The following is a 23,702-nucleotide window of genomic DNA, read 5'->3' on the forward strand; positions in this document are numbered from 1 at the left end:
CTGCGATGCCAGGTACCGACTCCACCACGGCGCGGGGGAACGCAGCGTCCATCTGCCACGTGACTGCGCTCAGCCAACTCGCCCAAGGACCTCTAAGCTCCTATAATTAGACAGCAGCTTGTACAACAGGCTTTGTTGTGGGGTTTTTTTTAAAGTCATCCTACACTGACAACACAAAGGCTGAGTATTTCCCAGCTGGCAGATAGGAAATGGAGGGTTAAGTCCTCCACAAGGATCAAGAAAGCTGGTGTCGCACAGGCCATTCAATGGCCAGGTGGCATGACGGCACCAAGTGAGCACTAAGCTGAGCTTGAGCTGTGCTGTTTATCACTTCCTGAGGTATCTGCTCCTTGGTGTGAAGCGAATGTGAAGAGACCGGCAGACGTTGACAGTCTAGCATTGAGGCACATGGATAAGACATGAAGAGATCCCAGCGAGCCCTCGAGCAGCAGTGCCTCCACCTGAGCTGGGGAAGGATCTCTGGTGTCAGGTCCATGGAGAGACGTCCCACATACTCCAGACAACACAGAGCTTGACACAAGCCCACTGGAGACCAGATATGGATCTCTGAGCCCCTGACAGCAGTGCCCTGTCACTGGGCAGACCCGCACATTAGGATGACGTGCTTTAGCCCTGAGGATAAGATATCCTCTGACCAAGAGATGCAACCACCCAAGAGAGAGTGGCAGAACCAGAGCAGGCAGCTCCAGCAGGTGCCCGATGTACTTCCACCCACAGACTTGGCACTACTCAGAGTGGTCCTTGTGCCACTTGCTGAAAACCCGGTACACAAAATCTAGGCTGTCAAGTGCCACACGTGCTCTTAGACCCCTCCACAAGTGCCTCAGGTTTCTCCTGCCTGCCTCTGAACCGGCCACATTAAAAATCTCCAGCTTGTACCGACGCCAATCTGGAAAAAGCAACACCAACAGGGCATGGAAAGCCATCCTGCAAGCACGGGCACAAAACCATGGAGCGGAGCCAAGGGTGGCCCCAATGTCGGCAGTGCTGGCAGCAGGGCTGTGACTTGCAGACCGCTGTCGTCTTGTCCATTATTACTGTTAACAGTTGGAAGTTGTAAAACAGCAGCATCTTTTCCAATTACTTGCAAATCAAGAGACAGCCCTGCTGTGCCGAGCTGAGCCATGCGGACGGGAAATGGGGCAGAACAGGGCACCAGGGTGAAAGGAAATGCTTGTTTCTCCTCTCCTGTGCACAAGACATCAGGGAGAGACAGAAAACATGGGGGGCAGAGGCAGCAGCACAACCCTGCTTTCCCCAGGCAAATCTGGAGAAGATCTTTCCCAAGATCCCTGTTGTTCACAGTCTACAGCTCCCACCAAAGCAACTGGAAATGTCTGCTTCTCCCATGTTTTAAGGATCAGGACCTGAAAGGGGGCTAAAAATGCACACAATCAAATGTTGATCTTGAGAAATATCACCATGGAAAAGATCACACCCACCTTGTCTGATGCAAGCTGATGGATTCAGAGCCTGACAGCTGCAATTAATCCATAGGATAGATGTACTGTGGGAAGCAGCATGGAGAGTAAGTGCCCTGTCTTCCTCTGCCTCTCAGACACGAGCGTACTTTGAATGTCAGAGGCAACACTAGTGATCCACAACCTGATTAATCCTCCTGGCCCAAGAAAATCTTCATCTCTAGATTGTGCCCTCCAGCACTACGGTCTTGAGTGTGGACATCCATCCACCAACAGCTTGACTGAGCCCAGCAGCTCATGCCAGAGGCCACCCAACAGCTGGCTGCCCAGAGGGGAGATCAAGCTGAGTGCCCACAACCATCAACCTCAACCTTCTCAGCATGCTCCCAGCAAAGAGCAGAGCCACTGTCTACTTCCACCTAAGTGGAAGCACACAATCCCTAAAGCCCCTCCTGCCCTGCTGACCACCCCTCTTTCTTATGGACTTCTATCAGAAATCGAGGTCAGCCAATTCTTGACATCCACATATGTTTAATAAAAGCCAGTGGTGACACAGCACCAGCTGGTTTGCATTATACAGCGCAACATCTACATGTGCAGTCAGATGGCTGAAAGACTGCTCCACTGACACATTCATCTGATAAGTCAGTCTTAATTTGATCACATTATGCACATCCACTGGCCTCTATAAATTAACCTCATGTTTTTCCCCAGTGAAATGTGTCTGCATAAGCAAACATCCCTCTGCCTTTATCGCTTGACCCCTCAGCCGTTCTCCTGTGGTGTTACACCTGGATAATGAGGCCTTTCACAAAAGGAATTGTTGCATTCAAGTTTCTAGTTTACTATCACCTCTATGAGAGCCCCAGGAAAACAATGTTACTGATATAGCACTATGTTTTGAAAGTATATAAAAAAAAAACCCCACAAACAAAACCCTGTGTAAAAAATGTTGAAGCAGCATCTTCCTTCTTACCTGGTCTTGAAACATTGATCCACCAAAGGCCCAGACTGCAGCGAAGACAAAGTAAAGTTCATAAAGCTCCTTGGGACAGTCGGGAGGTGTGTTCTCCTCCGTCAGGAGGCATTCGAGGAGGTAGCACAGCATCTGAACCATGCTCTGCTCAGGAATGGGAATAATCTTCTTAAATCTAAGGGATGGAAATTGAAAGCACATGAAATATAATTGGGTCCAACAATGCAGTCGCTCACAACCCAGGAAGACAAGCCTAGAAATGCTTTTTCAGAATATTAGCATTTTGCTTGTCAGCAATGCGTGTCTTATTCCCAGGTACAGCAATAAAGAGAACTCCCATTCTCTCCCTTGGACCTGCTGGCACCGGCACATATACAAGTAATAACAGTAATCAGAAGTTTCAAGCATTTTAAAACTTTGATCCCCTTGAAAGAAGTAAAATGGAAGACTTGCTAAAGGCAATGATTTCCTGTGAACACGATGAGTTCAAAAGCGGTCAAATAGAGGAGTAATAAAATAAACCCTTTCATCTTGCCATTTTACATTCATTTAAGCTACACTTACAGAATTCCAAACTAATACTGTAGCAGCACTGAAGTCCTCTATAAAGTAATTATAGCTATTTGAAAGGTTGGTTCTACAATTTCTGAATTAAGCAAGCTACCAAAATACTCAGCTCAGGGTTGCCTGCAGCTAATCCCCTGGATTTCACGGTCTGACACAATGTTCAGCAAATAGAGTGGGAAAAGTCCGATGGACTTTGCTGCCAACAGCTATAACCAGCTTGGTCCCCCAAGGAGTAGCTCCCTAGTAAGTTGCCCAACTCCTACTTCCAAAGACCATGGCTGTCGCTCATGCAGGCCCTTCTGTCACATCCCCATTCTGGTCAATGTGTCACAATTGTACATTGATTTTTTTTTTTTTTTTTTTTAATTTAAATGAAGGTGCAACTATAGGAAGCAAGCAGAGGATGTGAGAAGCTCCCTTACTCAAGTTTGGTGGGACTCTTCTTTGGACAGTCCTCACCACAGTATGAGTAACAGAGTTTTCTCCCATGATAAGCAAGAAACACGACTTCTCTGTGGGCACTGCTTTAAAGCAAACTAAAGTCAAGAAGCACCAGGGTCCTTCTAAATACCCAAGTTCTTCACATTCATTGGATTGGTGTCCAACCAAGAAACACGTCCAGGCTGGATGCCCACACAGACTTACTGCATTTTGTTCAAATGCATCAGGAAAGAAATTCAAGAGAGAACTGCTGGTAGAGCAATCCCATCCTCTCCCACAAACACCAACTTCCTTCTTGTCACTGAGGGGCAGGAAAAGAAATGGGAAGAGGGAAAAAGAGGATCTGCTCCCTCCATGCTGCATACTAAAAACCTTCCTTCAGCAGTGGTCAGAAACCTGCTCTACTGAAATATAACTCATGGAGTGGACTCAGGTCTAGCCTGACACATCAGGAGACTGAAAAACTTTCTCTTTAGGATCTCCTGGACTTGCTTTCAAAGAGACAGAGAATTGGTACAAGAAATACAGAAACAATCAAATCAAAATAAGATGAAAACCAGATCTGACTAACACAGGACGGGCTGGAGAGTTGGCTCCCCCACCTTGCCCTGTTGTTTCTCTGAGCTTAAGCCAATGCTGCTCAGGGCTTTCAGGGGTGAGGAGGGCCATGTGCAGCACAAGCCCAGCACAGCACAGCCCGTCTGTCCCCCTGCACTCGCTAGCCCAGGAGATACAATCCCTCTTCAGGTGGTACCTTGTTCTGAGGGTGTCCAGGCAAATCGGCAGGTACTTATCAAACAGAATGGTCAGGTTGGCTCTTTCGGACTGGATCTCTCGCTTCTCAATCCAGCTGCTCACTGGGGGATTCCAGCCCAGATCCGATGGGTTGATGTACAGGATACCTTTTGGCCCAGGGTAAGAGACAACATATAGTAAGGACACAGTGCAGACTATTCCTTCCCTCCAGCAGAATTTCTCAGCTACCTTCACACAACTAAAACCCTGCCAAATACAGCTGAGTGCCCCAATACCTACCCCCTCCTCCTGCCCCACTGCGGAGTAGAAGCATCAACAGTGAAGAGACTTAACTCAGGAAACCAGGACACTCTTCATGACCCTGGCCCAAATTCAGAACATGGTCTTGCCTGAGTCATGTTATTGCTCTGGGCCCCATTTCCCCTTGTGTAAAACTAGGGGACACGTTCATTCCCTTCTCCCATACTTCATGCACTTCTCCAGAAGATCAAGAGCTCTTTGAGATAGGGACTGTCCCTCTCCTCATCAAGCCCACACAGGGCTTTGCACCACAGGAGGACTCCCTCGGCAATGCTGAAGCCATGATCGCTTGTCAACAGTCAGAGAGCTCTGGGTAAATCTCCAACAGGATGACAGCTCCACATATGGATTTGGGGTCAGGATCCTCAGTTTGTCTATGTGTTTCAGGAACCTGCCCTGTCCACCAAAGGCAGCTGCAACCCCAGGTTGGGTACTTTCAACAGGAACCAAGTTTGCCCACAAAAGGCTGGTTCATGGCACTAGGTCCTACTTGGTTCATGCAAAATCCCAGTGTGAAGCTCAGGCCAGGACTCACCCGCTCTGGACACGGTCGCTGGTGTGGCTGTGCGCAGGTGGCTGATCTCAAAGACCAGCCGCATCGTTGGGTTCAGAGGGATTCTCTCATTGCTTGCCAGGGTCAGCACCTGCACGTGGCAGACAGACAGACAGACTAATGTCTCCCCCGGAATAGCAACGAAAAGCATTCAGCACTTTGCACTACAGAGCTTGGTTGCTGTCAGCCCAGTTCCTCGAGGCAAAGCAGCTGATTTCTAGCAGGTAGTAGAACCATCCCTCTCTCTTCTACAACCTAGAATGAACAGCACCCCCTTAGGGTGGGGAAAAAGGTGCAGGATTATGACCCCACTCGATTTTTAAAGGACCTGAAGTTATGAACAGGACATCTGCAGTTACTCATGAGCCCAACTCTCCAGGAAAAGGAAATTCCAATGAAAACATGCTTTGAGCTATTTCCCTCACGTACCATTTTCTTTATGCAATATTGTTTGGTATATCTGAAGAAAGACAATTGCATTATACTAGGAGATATTATTTCAGCATCTGCATTTCTCCTAGGCAGAATCATGCCATGCAGTCAAAGAATACCAGCTTCTTTAACTTACATTCATTACCTTATTATCATCCATCACAGTATTAAGAGACTCAATCCACATTGGATCAATATCTCCATCTAGTACCATCCACTTGGGACCATCGTGTGTGATGTTGGCCAGCTCTCGCATGATTGATGAAAACAGTCCTGGGAGGGTGACAGGAATATGTTGATGGACACTGAAGTTGACACCCGCTCTAACAGTTTTCTCCAGCAACTTACTAAAAAAGATCCTAATTAATGCTTTCCTCTTAAGCATTCAAAACTCTATGCATCTGTATGTAAATATTACTATATCACGATATGGGTCTAGTCTGCTTTGAGGAAAAAAACATTATCAGTCACCAGCATTGAAAATCACTGCAGACCTACACACAAGCTTCAATTCCCACCGAGAATCATAAGGGATAAGAAAAGTGAAGAGCAGATACTCGGAGGCAAAAGAAGCCATGAATTACACAATGCAGAGAAAACCATCTGAATATGCCTTGGAAATTCTTATAAATTTTTTTTCTTTTGTGACTCGAAGTGTATCAGGGAAATCAAGATGCATTAAACACTAGGTCATGGCTTTAGTGAGATTGAGGGGAGAACAAGCAAAGAATGACATTGAATGACAGAACAAAATGTCAGTAAAATCAAGGAGACAGAGAGGATACAGCGTCTCGAGGGGAGTAAATAATGAATGTTAAGAAGACCAAGAAGGCTGGGAATAGAGCAGCAGTACTGCAGAGCAAATGAAAACCCCACAAAACTATCGCTCTCCTCTACACGTGAAAATACCTAGGGAGCTGCTGGTCTTCATGAAAAAACATCAGGCAAACATTAAAAAAAAAAAAACCCTCTTCTAGTGAATTGTGACAAGCACACTTTTTTTTTTCTCCGGGACAAGTTAATTCTTTGCGATCCAGATCAGGACCTAGTGCCATTATATGACTGAAGACAAAGCTTGTGCACAACAAATGCAGAACAGCTCACCTGAAACAGGTATGTGATTCTGAGATGGGGTCAAAAAAACTAACACTTCTCTGGCTCTGCCTTGACTCAGTTCCTCACATGTTGGACACATGCCTTGGAAACTGCTCCGACATCATTAGTATCAGAAACAGCTACCGTCTGAGAGCATCAATGCTTCCCTCATATACACCATGACAGCAGTGGAGAGGAAAGTGCCTCTCTCCTCACCTTGTGCATCCAACAGCACAGAGCGGTCTTGGGATTTAAAAGAAGGGATTGCTTCTACAAAGAACACTTTTAGGATTCTTTTGTGGGACCTTTTACCACCTAACATGTACAACCTTTTCAAGTCCTGATAATGAAAGGAGTGAGGATGAAAAGGGGAAGAGGAAAAGAAGGGGCTGATCCGTAAGGGAACACGTCAGCTCTTGTCAGGCCGTGGTGAGGATGGCCTTGCTGGTCTTTGACAACAAGAAACAAAATTTTCAGGAATGGTTAATGCAGAAAATAGGTTTCTGCCTTGACACCTCAGGGAGGAGTCCCGTAAGCTCCCTTGAAATGTTACAGAACAGAAACCACTGGCAGCCCCCTGTCCCGCGTCCCTCCTGCTGTTCAGTGCCACCCGCAGTCCTCGGTCTGCAGCCACCACTGCAGCCAGTCAGCAGAGTTCAGGCTGTATCCCACACGTCCTCTGTCACTTTGATTTAGGGTTCCTAATTACAATTAAAAAGAAATTAACCCTGGTACTGGAGCAAAGCAGGGCGTCAGGAGGGGTCCGTGCCAGGGGCCAGGGGAGGTGGGTGGCAGCTCATCTTCTGGAGGACTTCTGGCCAAGGATGATTTACGGCAATGTCTTCCCCTACCTCCTCCACACCTCCCAAACCAGCCGCACATGTAAATCAAAGCTGCCTTTACGTATGAGTCACAACTGAAATTTTCACTCCAGATTCCTGTAATCTTTCAGCAAGTTTTAAACGCTCATCTTATTTTCCTCAGGAGTAATCAGGATCAACAGACTGGCAAATGTTGGTGTACTACAGAGATCGGGCAGCAATATTAAGTGGAAAAACACCACTTTGAGGCTGCTGCATGTGAGCTACCAGAATGGAAACCTGGGGATGGCACATTTTGGGAGACCCCAGCGCACACCATAGGGCAGGAGGAACACTCTTCCATCACCGGTCCAGCCAACCCCAAAAAACTGCCTGCTCCATTTAGGAACTGGCAAGTGTTGGTATTAATGGACACGATGATTATTCTTAGGATAAAGTAGGTTTATGCTACACTTCCCCCACACGAAGATCAAAAAGCTAAAATATCCTATGTATCCTTTCAACAACTGTCACGTGGTTGGGAGCAACAGACAAGCACCTGGGCTTTCGGACCTGCACACAAAGAACCAGTCATCCTGCTGCTGCTCAGGAAGTTCATTAAAAATATCCTTCTTTATCCACAGATTCAGGCATGAAAAGGTATTTACCATCTTTCCATTCTCTTGTTGCTGGGTTAATGATGCCAAAAAGCTCATCATTGGTGACTGCCTTGGGGTTGAGGTCTGTCCAGACAGGACGTCGCTTCATTATCTGGTAAGTCTTGTTCAGGGATCTCATCACCTGAGACTTGCCCGTGCCTGCGTTACCCACCACGAAGACAGAGTGCCGGACCGTCAGCAGCTCCTCCAGCTGCACCACCTGAGAAAAACACTCCCAAATTTTAGACAAAGATGCCAAACTGAAGTTCAGATCTACAAAATAGCTCCCATCAGGCCTCTTTAGAAAGATGTAACCCAGAGACACAAATGGATTTGACATTGAGTTTGTTCTAGCCACTTTAATCATGATGGGTGATATCCTCAGCGCGCAAACAAATCTCCAGCACTATTTACAGCCATCAGCTGATGAGGCTCTGCTCTCCAGGGGCCACATTTTCATGAGCCTACAAGAGTCATCCCCTTTGTAAACTCAGAGACTGAGCCAGTGCTGGCTTTAGGGCCAGGTACAACTGCATCAGCCCCAGCATAGCTGACTGTCCTCTATCAAGGGCTGCCTGCAAGGGGAATATTGTGCAGAGCCCTCTTTGTAGAAGTAAAGATGGTTGAGAAAACCCAAATGATTTGATGGCGATGTAGGTACAGCAGAAGATCGCTTGGTCTTACTTTGAGCACAAAGTTGTCCTCAGCCTGCAGCCGGAGGTCCAGCACAGCCTGCCTCACAAATGACTCAAAATTTAGGTCACGCTTCCGAGGCACATCCAGCGCAGGGAAAAGATCCCCAATCAGCCCCATAAACACAGGCACATCATCGGTCACAATCTTGGGGATGTTGAAGTCACGAAGAGAGCGCATGAGAACCTGGTCTTCAGGTCGCTCTGGGTCACCTCGCTTGAGCGAGCCAGCAACAACTAGCACTGACTTGATAGCACGCAAGCCCCAGTCGTAGTGATCCTACACGAAAAGAGGAAAAAAAGGAGGGATGAGTTTATGCTTAGATAGTACATCGCCATGTAGGACAAAGAACCAGCATCTCCAAACTGCCAGGTAAGTCAGCAATGGAAATACATCCAAATCTGTCATTTGCATCATGACCAGAGACCTCCACCAGCCTGAGTTATCTGATGTCCCTTTTAGTAGGTGAGATTCCTGTCAGGGACAGTATTAAAGAGTCAAATAATACACCTGTCCATACCATCACGTGGGCTCACAGTTGGCAGCAAGACAGCAGTAGAACTCGCACTTTGGAGACCTAAGCAATTTGTTTCACCTAAATCATAAAGCAGCTCGAGCAAGGCCAGCCGGACCCCTGGGTCTGCAGGAGCTGCCAAGGTGAAAGGCTTGTTAGTCCATTATGAGGGCCCAAACACCCAAGTTTCTCCATCCTGCCCATCACAAGATTACAAGTGTGTTTGGTCTCAGAGGCAGTCCACCAAGCAGGGGCCAGTAAAGACATTGCTGAAAGAGGACCACAAAAAGGCACGAGAGAAACGCTCAAGCCAACAAACAACTCTTTATATTTCTACTCTGTTAACACCCTCCAGAGCACAGCTCAACAGCTGACTGCTTTGTGGGGGAGGCCACTGCTTCCACCAAGATCTCCAAGACACAGCACAAAGTTTCTGTGATAAGGGGTCTCCCACCCAGCCTCATGCTGACAGAGCCAAGATCAGGTTTTCCATCTAGAGTGCCAATTCAGCTCTTCTCTGGACCCAACAGGCAAATGATGACAAGAAAAAATATGATTTGCTTTGCATTGAATGTGACCCGACCTGGAACCGTTAGGCTGAACTCAGAGAGGAACAGACATCATAAATCCCGTGCGGGCAGGAGAATCAACAGGAACTAAGAGACTGGAAAGCAAAGGGTCAGTGAACACTACTCCAAACATGGTGTCATTTGAGCCCACTGAAAGACCTCTCCCATTAATGCTGCTTTTCACTCTGGAGATCCTCCAGTAAAGCAGTCTGAAAACTTCATTGCTCTGATGATCACAAACCTTCTCTTCTCCCAGCAGCTAGCACAGACACAGTTATTAAATAAAAGCTGTGAAGCTTTAGCCATGGAGCTGAGTGGCTGCGTGCCGTGTTTCTGCTGATTTTGGAGATCAACAGGCGTCATCGTACCATCCAGCCACAGCAGCGGGCTCACCTGCTTGGACAGGAGCTCTTTGCAGAGTTGGTATAGAGTAATGAACTTCCTGGCTAATGCCCGGGCCTCAATGAATCCTTCGGCCACCAACATAATTTCACAGATCAGCTCAAAGTCTGGAACAACCATTGCGCATGGCCTAAAAAGGAAAGAAAAGATTGCAGAACACGTATTTCTTGACTACAGGTCTTAGGGGCAGTGGATTTGCAGCTTTATCTTCCAGGTCTTTTCCTATGAGCCAGGTCACACTCTGCCTTTCCCATCGCAAGGGACAGAGCTCCTTTGCCCTTCCTGGGCATTCCCAGACCCGGGCTTGTTGCGCAAGGCAGAAACCATCTGTGAATCCCCAATGCAAGTGAATTCCCCAAGGAAATTAAGTCAAGCCTGGATGTTCCAAAAGACCATTTCTGCCAGTTTTATAATACAGGTCACAAACCCTGACCTGGACTCACCTGAAGAGAGCTTTTAAATTCTCAGGTAACTCGGTTCGCCCTGCATAACCAGGGTTCATGGTGATGAAAATGCCTACCGAGGGTACTAAGTTAATGTCTTCTCCAAGAAAATTGAAGGATTTCTTCTTCTCCCGTATTGCATCCTGCACACTCTTCACCTAGAAACCAAGACTGTATTATAGTATTGGTGTTCAATTATGAAAAACACTTCAGACAGCAGTGTTGCCTTCCTTACACTTGGTCCCATGACGAATGGGGCTTATCACTGTTTTGTTTTGGTTTTTTACTGACCGTACAAAGCTTTATACACTGGAGCAAATCTGTATGGCAATATCAATCTCCCATCACAATCAAATTCTGACAAAGCAGAAAAGAGAGCTGAAGAGACTGAGCAGTCAAGGTGCAGGGGAGTTGCAAGAATTTGCATCTTTGCTGCATAAGACAATGATGGACATGGGTCAGGAAGAACAACTCAGGAGCAGGAAACACTCCCAACGCTGCCTGCATCTCACCTTGGCTTTTGACATCATCTGTGGGACACTTCTCAGCACATGTCACAGCAAATACACCACCAAAGGCTAAATCATCTCTTTGAATTTCCCAACTGAGCAGGAGGCCCAGATGCATGAGATGAGATGCAGGACTCTCCAGGCATCCACAACACATCCAATACCCAAATGCACTCCCAAGAGTCTGACACAATATGGGCCCCTGATTCCCTTCACCTGTCTTCACCTCTCCCCACACACCATTGCTCTTCATGACATCCCAAAACGCTCCTGTGCCTGCTCTGTTCCTTGACTACACCCAGAAAAGGAGCAGAATTTCCTAATGAACTTGGCCTCAACTCAACTGCAAACTGATCACTTGATATCACTTTTTAAGTTTTTGGGATATCAGATGCTTAATTTAAAACCAAAACCACAAGGCAGAAGCTGTAAAACCTCCCCTGACACCTTCACTGACTAATATTATATTGTTTTTTATATTTGCCCGATTGTGGCTTTGTTCTTCTCATTCCTCACCTTCCAAAGAGAGCAATTTTATTAAAGCTAGATCACCTTTCTGCAAACAGCACTTCGGCAAAGGAGAAATCTCTCTGTATTTGCTACTTTAACCTTATTTCTGTTTGCCATCTTAAAGTTAAGCAATTAATCGAATTTTTCTCTGTAAGGAACCATATCGACATTAGCTGCATGACTAAGACAGCCAATTAAACATCGCCATGGTTACACTCCTAATAGCAGCCAGGAGACATGATGATGGAATGACAGCCGTGCAGCTTCCTTCAGATGCCGTGCTCCAGCCAGGAGCAAGGGAACCATTAGCAGTTGAGTCATATCTGGGCTTCTTTTGTTCAGCTTCCCTTTTTATTTTAAGATCCTTAAAGACTTTTTTCAATGACAACTTTAAACTAGAACCTGACAGAAGGGAAATTGAGAGGGAACGATACATAAACTCCTGTATCTGCCTGGGGCTTCTTTGGGATGTCACATAAGGTACCAATTATGAGTGAAAGAGAGATGAGAAGAGTGAGGAGTTCATGGAGAGGTTCAGAACAATGTCTTTGACCGAAACATTTACAAAAGTGTAGAAACTTCTGAGCTCTAGATCTTTCTTTCTGCAATACTGAGCCCCAAAGTGGTTCTAGGAAGAATTTAGCACCTCAGTCAGACACTGGGTTCCTAAAACCTGCACTCAGCTGACACTTAGGTCCAGAAGAACATAGACACTTTGGCACCTCAATTTTCAGCACTGAAGCTCCCCAAGGCTCAAAACTTTTGGTTCTGCCCATGTCAGAGCTGTCTTGGTCTGGACAGTGCAGTCGAGCACCCACCCTCTGCTCAAACTGCCCTGGTAGCTGGATTTACCCGGCATTTCCAGAGGATACTCATGAGATTTAGGATCTGGACAAGATCCAGACACAGCCCTCCTTCAAAGCAAGGGCCAGAAGAGGTAGCAGGGCCTGCTCTCACCCTGCTGCCCCACGGTTACACCTGGGCTGTCCCGGATTTTAGCCCCTGCAGAGGAGATTCACAATTGCAGCACTTACCCTGGGTGCCCCTTCACCACCCACTGGGCACGTACGGCCAGGCTACGGAACGCCTCTCTGCCTGCAGTCCTTTCCCCTGAATAAAGTAATTCTGGATTTCCTTGTGGGCAGGGAAGAGGACGGGAAGGAGGAGGCAAAGTGCCAGATTATATATAAGCACAAAAGAACAGGGCTCTAGCGTGACGGGGAGGGCAGTCTCCTTTCCAGCCCTTCTCCCAGGACTCTGCTGTGCTTCACATGAGATTCACCAATAAAACGCACTAAACAGTTAAACTACAGAGGAGCCAAGAAATCATTCTACAGGGAAAACACCTATGCATAGCTGGGCACAGTTCAAATAGCTCTCTCCTAGCTTTAATCCCACAGCGTCAGGGCATCCTAGGCAAGCACATAAGCAAGGGCTGCAGATCTGCTAGCGAGTGTCACCCAGCTGACCCAGCTCCCAGGAGCACAACGCTGCACCCACGGGGCTGCACGCATTCCTCCTCGAAGCGTGCCACTCGGCCGGGAAAACCCTCCAAAGGCATTTTGCAGAGCTCTCATGACAGACTCTGGAGTTAAATCTACAGCCATGTGAAGAGGGAGGGAGGGAGGGAGGGAGGGAGGAAGGAAGGAAGGAACAGGTACAGAGCCACGGTGTATACTGATCTGGGAAAAGATGCTATAAAGAATTGCCTCAAAACAAATGCTGTAAATGAGGGAAGAAAAGAAATGACAAAAATGTTTGCAGCATATCACTGCTACATTTTGTCAGTGCTGTGATGTTCATGTGATTAATCTTGGGATATAATCCCTCACCTGCCTACACACGGAACTGAAACTGGCAACAGGCACTTTCCATATTTACCCTCACTCCAAAGGCTGCAGCATGGCTCTGCCTTGGTTGTATTTACTTACGAGCATTTCTCCACTTACCTGTACAGCAACCACAGAAAGGACCTCAACTGAGATCCTGTTAAATTCATCAAAACAGCCCCAGGCTCCCGTCTGGGAAAGGCCTTTGTAAATATTCCCACAAGACTGGAAAAAAAAAAAAAATTACAAGAGTGAAATCACAAATGGAATCAACTCCAGTAAAAAATTTATTTTATTTCCCAGCCTGTTTATTTATAGCAATTTACAGTCTATTGTGGGTATTTAGAAAAGTGCATGGAAACAGCAGGCACAACTCAATTATAATATTTATAGCTCTGCACAGTTTGCCACTTGATTTGCTAATTGCACTTTCTCGATATATCTGTGCACTAGTTTCATTTAAAGGTCACCTGTGCTGAATTACTGACGGCCCCGCTTCCTGGGAGAGCTCACAAGCTGAATAAAATATGATCTGAGGCCACCAAAATCACTGTACCGTGCCAGACAAGAGAGACCGTGCTTGGCAGAGAGCAAGACTCAGGCTCACAATTCAGCGTTCTGCAGTGGCTGAAGGTTCAGCACATTTTGGCCTTATTCTGGGAGGAGATCCTGAGAAATGCAGGACAGGTCCCTTCCCATACCAGGGCCCATCAGCCTGCGAGCATGGCAAGAAGAAGTGACCAGGGTCGAAGTATCAGCACAGCCTCGGTCTCAACTGAACAGGTCAAATTTTTTGAAGCATTTCACATGGAATCTAACTCCAGAAGGGAAGGGGAAGGCGTAACAAGGCAGAGAGCACAGTTCAGGTCTCTGCCTCCCGAAGAACCTTGCACGAGTCTTACAGAAGAAAAGGGAGGAGGAGAAAAAGGTGCTCAGCAGAAAGGAACGTAGCAGGGTTTTGAGGAGAGGTGATGGACCAAAGCGATCTCAGCTCGATTACTCTCATCCTTCAGGTTTCATGGGCCCCCGAGCACCCCAGCCCCACGTGACAGCACTGCGGCCGAGGTGGAAGCAGTACCTTGTAGTCCATCTGCTCAGAGCAGTTAAACACGTACACCATGATGCCCAGCGCTCGCCCCAAATCTTTCGTTGTCTCCGTCTTGCCAGTGCCTGCAGGGCCCGCAGGTGCTCCGCTCATGGTCAGATGCAGTGACTGAGTCAGGGTGATGTAACATCTTTCACAGCAAAGGATGAAGGAAAAAAGGAAAGAGACTGAGACTTGGTCCAACAGGTCACTGTTGGGCTGCAGAGGAATAGCACCAGGGCAATGCTCTCAGAAGAGCCTTTCTCCTGCAAAGCAGTACATGAGCAGAGCGCATGTCTAAGCTGAAAGTCCTCTTGGGCATTAATTACCACCTCTGCCCAGCTGTGCTTTCTCCAAGAGACACTCATCATCTGCCACTGGCATCTGCCAACCTCTTCATGTCCAGGTTGTGCTTTCTTTGGATCCTCATACCACACATTGATATTGGGCATGTCTAGATGGTATGGGAAAAGGTTGGCTTTTCTGAAAGACCTTCCTCTTGCTTCCCAGTGCTCTTCAGCCCAAAGGATCCCATTCCCCATCACTGACAGAAACCTGCTCAGATGGCCTATGAATGATCCCACTCAACACTGCAGCAAGCCCCAAAGCTTCTCCATCATGCTGATGATGGACACCAGGGAGATGCCCACATGTGGGTGTCCATACTCCCAGTATAAGCCACACAGCTGTAGTCAATATGGCAAACAAAACCTGATAATGCAATGGAGCTTGGCCCAGCTGACTAACATGGAGGCACCTGAGATGCTCCTGGCCACTGGAATGTCACATAGGGTGGAAAGATATGACAAGGAGACTTGCACGCTTCTGGATTGGCAGCTGGAAGCCAGGTGGGACAATGCAGAGCATCTCAGGTCACCCTAAGTGTCCCCACTGAGACAACTGAACCAAGTGGTAGATGTCTACTTCAAGACAGGATGAAAGCCTTCTAGATTCAGCAGCTCTATGGGGTGTGGACATCCTGTGCACAGGCAAACACCCACAGGTGCGCATCTTAATCTATGAGCTGAATCCCACCCCGGGATCTGAGGCACAGACACCCCAGAGGGTGCCACCATCAAATCACAAGCCAAGTGAGACACAGACCTCTGCCACTGGATTGCTGGGCCACGAAGAAAGAACAAGAGGAATGCAGGTGACCAAACTAAATCCACCTTTGGTTGGCAGCTCCTCTGACTGCGTGGCAAAGCCCAGCTATGACAGTGTTTCCCAGGAACTTACCTGTCGGTCAGCGGAGTGATCACAAGCCGAGGGGTATTGCCAAGGTATTCGTAGGAATACAGGAACTGGGCGTCACAGATGTTGGCAAAGCAGTGCCGTTCCTCATCCGACCATCTGTGCCGGAGCTGTGACAGCCAAATGAACGCCTGGGCGTTGTCCACCTGCAACACACCCACAAAGCACCATTATGGGAAGGCTGGGGACAGGGGGACAAGGACAGCCACGGCCACTGCTGTCTCACAACCAGCAGGCAGGCCACTTCACCACAAATCGGGCCAAGGCACCACAAAGCCCAGGTGAGCCTTGAAGCCAGAAACCCTGTGAGCAGCCTGGCTGCCTCCGAGGAGACACAGATGAAGGCAAAGCCGCAACCTAGCACTCTCGGGACACCTTCCCACCCACCTGCAGGGCTGGACACAGGACACAGTGTCAAGGACAGGGGAGTGGTGTGGGAGAGGTATGCAGGACAAGGGAGTCCCAAAGGAGTCCCTGTGGCCCCACACCAGACCAAGGAGGCTACAAAAAGAAAAGCCTAAATGCTTTTTCTTACTTTCTAAAGACATAACTGAGGATGCTCCCAGCAAACTCGCAACGCCATCATCCACCAACACATGCCTGGGCAACAGGACACAGGGCCACAGTCTCACTCCCGGTGTCAGTGTGGCAAGTACAACAAGCCCCTGGGTGTTGCACGGCCGTGATACAGAATAGCACTGCAGGCTTACAGCACCTTTCTGCCCCCTTACCACAAACCCTGCAGGAGTAAATTTAGTCATGTATCTCCCACCGAGACAGGCAGGGATCTGAATGGCCTGTGGTTGGTCTTTCACTCCTGTAACCCCCGCTCCAACGCCCAAAACAGGACCATGCTGAGCTGCAAACACAAACCTTCTGTGCTATCATCTTTGCCACCACATCCCGAGCGTGCACATCAATGGTGCATATGGTCATGATTTTCTGCCTGTCACCCTTGGAGAGCTGTCCAAGCAGCATGGTAACGAGAGTGTTCAGCTGGGCCACTTGCTTCTTGTGATATTCCTTCATTGCGTTCTCGTAGCCTTCCTCCACCCTGGCGAAGGCAATCCCAACCTCGGTTGTCCACCAGATCTGGGTGCAGGAAAGGGCCACCTAGGGAAATGGGCTGGCTCAGTATCAGGGAAAACACCAGAGCTTCCTTATGTTCAAGAGTGTCTGATCCAGAGGGAGATCAAGGATGAAGTACCCGTGACATGAAATTAAGTATTTTTTCATACAGTAATCACAGCAGACAGGACAACAGGGATCTGCCCCGTGACATTAATTTAAAACATCATATCAGTGGTAGACACATTTAGCAGCTACTTATTAGTAAATCATCACCTTTCACATGCCTGACACAGCAGAGGAGGAAGAGCTGGAAACCACGAGACTCCCAGAAGTGCATCTGAAGGGCCCTTTTCTCTCATTAGCCCTCACCATCTTGTTTTCCTGCTGCACCTCTTGCTCCTCTGGGTGCACAGGCTTCCTGTGGCCCGTGGGGTGCAGCAGACACTGCCCGAACCCCTGAGCCAAGAGCATGTCCTCCCTGGAGCCTGAATCAGAGCATGGAGCTCAGCTTGGAAACTCCATCAAGATAAAGGAGAACTCATCCTTCCTCCCTCCTGGACAGCACAGTGGAGGCCAGAAACATCCCCATCCACAGCTAGAGGCCATTACTGAAAGAAGGGAAGGGCAGGACTTAAAGGGAAGCCAAGCACTGCCTTTCCCATGCACCAGCCTGAGAGGAGATGAGGAGTGGTGGCAGATACCTGGGCAGGGTAGTCAAGGAGCCACTGTTCCCTCGGCTTCTCCTCGTAAGCCATGACAGCTTCTGTCATCTCGTCTCTCACAGTAGCCCTCATGCTGTCTAGTACGTGATTCAACCAGACCTCAACCTGGAGAAGAGATTAAATCACAGTAACACATTTGCTCTTCTTGAGCACCTTCGGTAGTTAGTGAAGATAGGGAATGGGAGAGGCATCTCATCTCTCGAGTTAAACAAGCCTTCCTCAGACTGGGTGGATTTTGCCAATTCTAGTACTGCAGGATTAGCATCTATTTCCAGACACCAAGAATACAAGCCAGATTTTTCTTGAACTCTAGCTATAGGAGAAACCAAAATTAACCCCACCAATGAGCAATTTGTTTTGGCGTGTTCCACCTCCAGGCCATGACAGAATCACTCATGGGCCAGCAGTAGGATAAAGCTGCTGCCAAACTTCAGAACATGATTCCTGATGAATTTAGTATTTCACAGGCAAAGCCCTCACTGAGAAGATAGTTGTATTGGGTTTGCGTGGCAAGGTTTTGGTAGCGGGGGGGGGCTACAGGGGTGGCTTTCTGCAAGAAGCTGCTAGAACCTTTCCCTGGTGTCTGATAGAGCCAATGCCAGCTGGATCCAAGACAGACCCGCTGCTGGTCAAGGCTGAGCCCATCAGCGACGGTGGTAGCGCCTCTGAGTTAAGAAATTAAAAAAAAAGCAACCTAGAAGCAGCTTTTGCAGCTGGAGAGAGGAGTGAGAAGATGTAAGAAACTCTGCAGACACCAAGGTCAGTGCAGAAGGAGGGGGAGGAGGAGCTCCAGGCGCCAGAGCAGAGATCCCCCTGCAGCCCGTGGTGAAGGCCATGGTGAGGCAGGCTGTCCCCCTGCAGCCCATGGAGGAAGGATGAGGGGGTGTAGAGATTCCACCTGCAGCCCGTGGAGGACCCCACACCGGAGCAGGGGGAGGCACCTGAAGGAGGCTGTGGCCCGTGGGAAGCCCACGCTGGAGCAAGTTCCTGGCAGGACCTGTGGACCCGTGGAGAGAGGAACCCACACCAGAGCAGGTTTGCTGGCAGGACTTGTGACCCCATGGGGGACCCATGCTGGAGCAGTTGGTGAAGAACTGCAGCCCGTGGGAAGGACTCACGTTGGAGAAGTTGGTGGAGGACTGTCCCCCATGGGAGGGACCCCACGCTGGAGCAGGGGCCGAGTGTGAGGAGTCCTCCCCCTGAGGAGGAAGGAGCTGCAGAGACACCGTGTGAGGAACTGACCACAACCCCCATTCCCCGTCCCCTTGTGCCGCTGGGGGGAAGGAGGGAGAGAAATGGGGAGTGAAGTTGGGCCCGGGAAGGAGGGAGGGGTGGGGGGAGGTTTTATAAGATTTTGTTTTATTTCTCATTACTCTACTCTGATTTGATTGGTAATAAATCAGATTAATTTTTCTAAGTTGAGTCTGCTATGCCCATGACAGTAATTAGTGAATGATCTCTCCCTGTCCTTATCTCGACCCACGAGCCCTTTGTTATATTTTCTCTCCCCTGTCCAGTTGAGGACGGGGGTGATAGAGCAGCTTTGGGGGGCACCTGGCCTCCAGCCAGGATCAACCCACCACAACAGCTTAAATGTAAGCAAGCTCCATCACTGGGGAGGTCAGTAGCTGCTATTATGTACTTTAGCTTCCTATAGTAGTCCATGGAGAAAGGTGCAACAGGGACAGGTAAGCTGAACAGTAGTTTGATTCTTAGATTTCATACTTTAACTCATCCCATGAAAGAAGGAAGATTTGGAAAACAGGGAAAAAAACTTAACTTTTCTTTCAAAAAATACCCATGCAGAGGTACTATGGGACAGCTTAGTCTATTTTCTATCTGCATCCCCTCCCTTACCAAGGATATTTGTAACAAGCTGTAAGACTAACCATCAAAACGTCTTAGAAAAATTCAAATAAAAAACCTTAGTTAGAAAAAGGCCACAGCCCTTTCTCCCACCTATCCAGAGTGGGGCAGGAGAGCAGACTCTGCTGGACAGTTTTGACAGACAAGGTCTTCCCTCTCACCTGCCCACTGCAGTCACAGGGTTCACTGAAGCTGATGTATTCCTCCTCTTTACTGTACATTCCCAGACCAACCTTGGTTGGCTTTTGCTTAGAGTCCAGCTGGAATTTCATCTTGGCCAAGTTGTCAAAGAGTTTGGAAAGATGTCGTTGAACCTGCATAAAGAATTGTATAAATAAAGCGACTGAGATGGGACAAGCAGAATGGAGATGACGACCCACATCACAGGCACAATCATGTTCACACAGCATGATCTTGAGCATCTTGGTAGCACCACATCTTCTCATACATGCCCAGGATAGTGCCAACGCAAGCCTCTTGCCGTGTCTCCCAATACTTCCACCTATTTCTACATCATTTAGAAAACAGACAGGCCTTAATAAACCATATTTCTCCATTGGGAAATCTTCCATATAAGGAAAAAGCACAGAAAAACATTCAAACATTGCATGACTTCCTAGCCCCAATTTCCCTACATGTAGTGATAGGAGGTCTCTAGCTATTGCTCCACCTCATCCTGCTCTCAGCACACTTGAGTTTTCTTCATTATGAATCTTCCTGTTTTTTCACTACTAGAAATCAATTTAGTGCCAACAAAAGGTCCTGAATTCTCCTCCATGGAGAAGAGGGACCTTTAATTCTGCCCAGGACACCCGATAAACATCTCAACAGCCCAGACCTCTTTCCTACCAAACATCCATCTTGCGGTCTTCCAGAAGGAAAATAATAATTCAGTCCTGTCCTGCTCACACCCAGCTGAGTTTGAAAAGCCAACAGGGAGATGCCAGCATCGCTGCTGCAGGGTCTCAACATCGGCACCTGCCTGCTGGGAGCAGAGCAGGTTGCCAACACTTCTTCCAGATCACTGCATAACACACAGATAAATCACTGCGTGTGTCATGCCACCACCAATGAAGGCTTCTCCCAGGACTGACATTCCCACAGCAAGGGTCAGCTCACAAAACTGTGTCAGACAGGAGCTGCCTCTCTCAGTGACAGCCAGAGACAGGGAGAGGGACAGACTCCCATGGGTGGGATGAGAAATGAGAACAGCTCGCAATACCTGGTGCTCTAATGCTTTCAGAGAAAGACAGGTGGATTTGTCCATTTAATTCTGCCTCGCTGCCTCGCAAAGAATTACAACACTCCTTCTCACAGGCTGTCCTGCAGGTGGACACAGCTTGGTAGTTCAAGCAGGGCTGTATCCTGGAAGACGCTAAGTACCTCTGAGAAGCAATGAGCACTCAGCATCCCCCCAGATAAACAAATCTCCGTTCAAATCTTAAGTAAACCACTGAAACCTTTTCTTACATCTAAAAGTTTCTGCTCACAAATCGCCGCTGTCCGTTCTCAGACCTTGGCCAGTCTGCAGGGCTTCGGGCATACTCTGGCACTTGGTTCAATCCTGCCACTGGAGCCCTGAATACACCTGGATCTGCACAAGTTCAATACCCAGTTCAACAGGATAATATTGTTGTGTATTTAATCCTCCTTTAGGAATTATCAGACTTTGAAACTACAGTGGAAAGGCTGAGAGAGTATCCATGTATGATCCTACTTGACATTTACTTTTATTTTACTGCAAATAGTTTTGAATAACAGAAAACACCAGGAATTTCTTCTTACTCCATGGAGCATTTCAACACAGTATCTTTTCTATGCTTCCTGTGTTTATTTCTCTCCATTTTAAGTATCAATCAACTATGTATCTATGATACTCTGCAGGCTGAAATCACCCAGCAGCAGAAATAAACAGTGTTAAAGGTTAGTGGCAAACAACAGCATTTCCAAATGTGTGTGCAAACCTGCTCCATTCATGTGCTCACATGAATGCTGAAAATGATGAAAAGCTTAAAGAAGGTGAGATTACTCACTACTGAAAGCTGGAATAAGGAGTTCATTCCTTATCCAACACCCTCCATTTGCTGTGAACATTTTGATTGGTTTTACATACCAACCTGAGGATAAATGATGCATCCCAAACAAGGCCAGCCAGAGCACGGCACTGCCACGCAAAGCGGCCGAGGTTTCCTGACAGCAGCTCCTGTAGCACCAATAATTAACCCTAACGCTGCTATGCTCTGTACGGAAAAACATCTGCAGAACTGCTTGGGACTGAATCCTCTGAACTCTGCCCATCAGGGATAGGAGGTGTCTGTGCTCCTCTGGGGAATGGGGGGAGGAGCACAGCGAGGCCATTTCCTAAACCAGGACGGTTACTACAAGATCCTCCACAGGATGATCCAGCAATCCACCAAAGTCAACAGGAGGAATGGTATACTTGGAGTGATTACCCCACACCTGGCATCAGGCACCATCCCAGAAACCCAGCCTGGAGAGGAGAAGCCTCTTCAGTCGGATGGTGCAGGAGCCCAGTGCAGGAGGTCAGGTACCCAACCTGGACCCTGAGCTGCACAGGGATGGCAACCCAACGGATTTACTTGCTTGCCTCGGCCATAGCCACTGTTTGACCACCAGCTGTCTGACCTCTTTTCAGGTTGTGTTCTTCTCTCCCCCAAAGGCCTTTGCACGGGGGAAGGAAGAAGTGGCTGACAAGCAAATGCCTCTTCTGCCTAAAAAAAGGGACCTCTCCAAGCCATCAGCTGTCAATACTTCTACATTTGTATGCCCAGTCTGTGGCACTTTCAACAGCAGATGCTGCTTGGTGGTATCCCAGGTTGGGGATCCAAGGTCAGCAACAAGTTTTGGCTGAGATCCTCAAGAAAGACGGTTTCCTCCAACCTCACCGTATCCCAGCAGAAACAAACTCACTGTTTTTATGACATCAAAAACATAGCTCTACTCTGTGCAGCACTTTCAGAACCATTTGCAAGCATCACCAGGGTTAGATCAGACAACACACAGTGCACATGTTGCCTTTCAAAGATGACAGATAAAGGCCAATTGTGAAAGAATTATTATTAATCCAAGTGAGGATGGGAGCATAAGCACTCAAGAAAGGATAAGCTACAGGAGAGTCCCAAGACAGCATCTTCCACCATGACACTGCTGACAGCTGGAAAATGCAAAGGTGATGCAGTACAAGGCTTACCAGCTGTGGGTTGGTGCCATTGGAAAGAATATCCAATAAATCTGCAGAAGAAATGAAGTAAAACCTGGGAAAGGCCAACCTCTTCATGTCCAAATATTCAGCCAAAGCCTTCTCACACAGAGACAACCTGGGGAGACAAAGCAGGTAAACAGAGCCCGGGACAGGTGGATAAATATCCTTTCATGTTTCATGCTACAGTTTGGGTTATCAGGCATATATATATATATATATATATATATATATATTATACAGGTTATTCTTCCCTACGGTGGGGAAATGCCAGACCTGAGCTGAGTCTGTGGGCTGGTCCTCTACAGCATTTTCCAAACAGATCAACAAAGCACATAGTAACTCATAGATCTCTCTCTAGCCCCAAGGGTCAAACAGCCTAAGAGTCAGAGAAGCCTCATAAAAAAGCAGAAACACAGGTGGAAGAAGAGGCTAGAAAGGGTTTGCAGTCTGACCTACTGTTTTAGACAAGCTCTTAACTGCCACAGGTGATTTCACACTGGGATGAAAGTTTCCATAACTGCTTTTATTCTAATGAGCTGCATTTTAAAGTCTGATTCAAACCTACTCAGCTTTTTGTGTTTGCAAAGCCTGAAAGAAAACTTGTTCGCTCCGATCTAAAATGAATCTTTCAGGGTTTACATGTTAAACTGCTGCTGAGCTTACAAAGTTCATAAATAACATGCAGCTAGTCCTCTGTGAGGAACACTCGCCTTATCTGATTAAAAAATAAAACAAACTCTTTATTTTAAATGGATAGTTATTACTGACACAAGAGCTACCATATTAACTTTTAAGTGTGTTCCAGGTAGACTAGCTCATATGTTAAGTGAGAAGTGTATCCACCTCAGGACACTAAGGTCTTTCTCAGGGAGCCTATTTATACCATGTGTGAAGGGTACACACACAGAGATAATTTTGTAAATTAAAGAACATGGGCTCAGCTCTGCTGCAGATATGCCTGCTTGGACTGCTAAACAGATATCTAAGACATT

At 47.7% G+C, this 23,702-nt stretch overlaps 1 protein-coding gene across 6 annotated transcripts in view; it reads right to left on the minus strand.

The window, feature by feature from the left end:
• The window catches only part of DNAH9 (dynein axonemal heavy chain 9), a 207,313-nt gene that overhangs the window by 147,525 nt on the left and 36,086 nt on the right, over window positions 1–23,702 (minus strand). For 4 of the 6 annotated variants that reach the window (XM_054846794.1, XM_054846797.1, XM_054846796.1 and 1 more), the window contains 15 exons: window positions 22,699–22,825; window positions 19,649–19,801; window positions 17,601–17,726; window positions 16,702–16,941; window positions 15,814–15,974; window positions 14,569–14,725; window positions 13,611–13,715; window positions 10,643–10,800; window positions 10,191–10,329; window positions 8,706–8,993; window positions 8,031–8,241; window positions 5,613–5,740; window positions 5,018–5,126; window positions 4,181–4,328; window positions 2,419–2,593 (listed from right to left, as the gene is read on the minus strand). In XM_054846794.1, coding sequence (XP_054702769.1) covers window positions 2,419–2,593; window positions 4,181–4,328; window positions 5,018–5,126; window positions 5,613–5,740; window positions 8,031–8,241; window positions 8,706–8,993; window positions 10,191–10,329; window positions 10,643–10,800; window positions 13,611–13,715; window positions 14,569–14,725; window positions 15,814–15,974; window positions 16,702–16,941; window positions 17,601–17,726; window positions 19,649–19,801; window positions 22,699–22,825 — 2,425 coding nt within the window. Of the gene's footprint in view, window positions 1–1,463; window positions 1,529–2,418; window positions 2,594–4,180; window positions 4,329–5,017; window positions 5,127–5,612; window positions 5,741–8,030; window positions 8,242–8,705; window positions 8,994–10,190; window positions 10,330–10,642; window positions 10,801–13,610; window positions 13,716–14,568; window positions 14,726–15,813; window positions 15,975–16,701; window positions 16,942–17,600; window positions 17,727–19,648; window positions 19,802–22,698; window positions 22,826–23,702 lie in introns of those variants that run through there. The other 2 variants (XM_054846795.1, XM_054846799.1) reach the window with 2 other exon arrangements.

Source organism: Grus americana, chromosome 18 (genome assembly GCF_028858705.1).
Source record: "Grus americana isolate bGruAme1 chromosome 18, bGruAme1.mat, whole genome shotgun sequence".
Classification (NCBI taxonomy): domain Eukaryota; kingdom Metazoa; phylum Chordata; class Aves; order Gruiformes; family Gruidae; genus Grus; species Grus americana.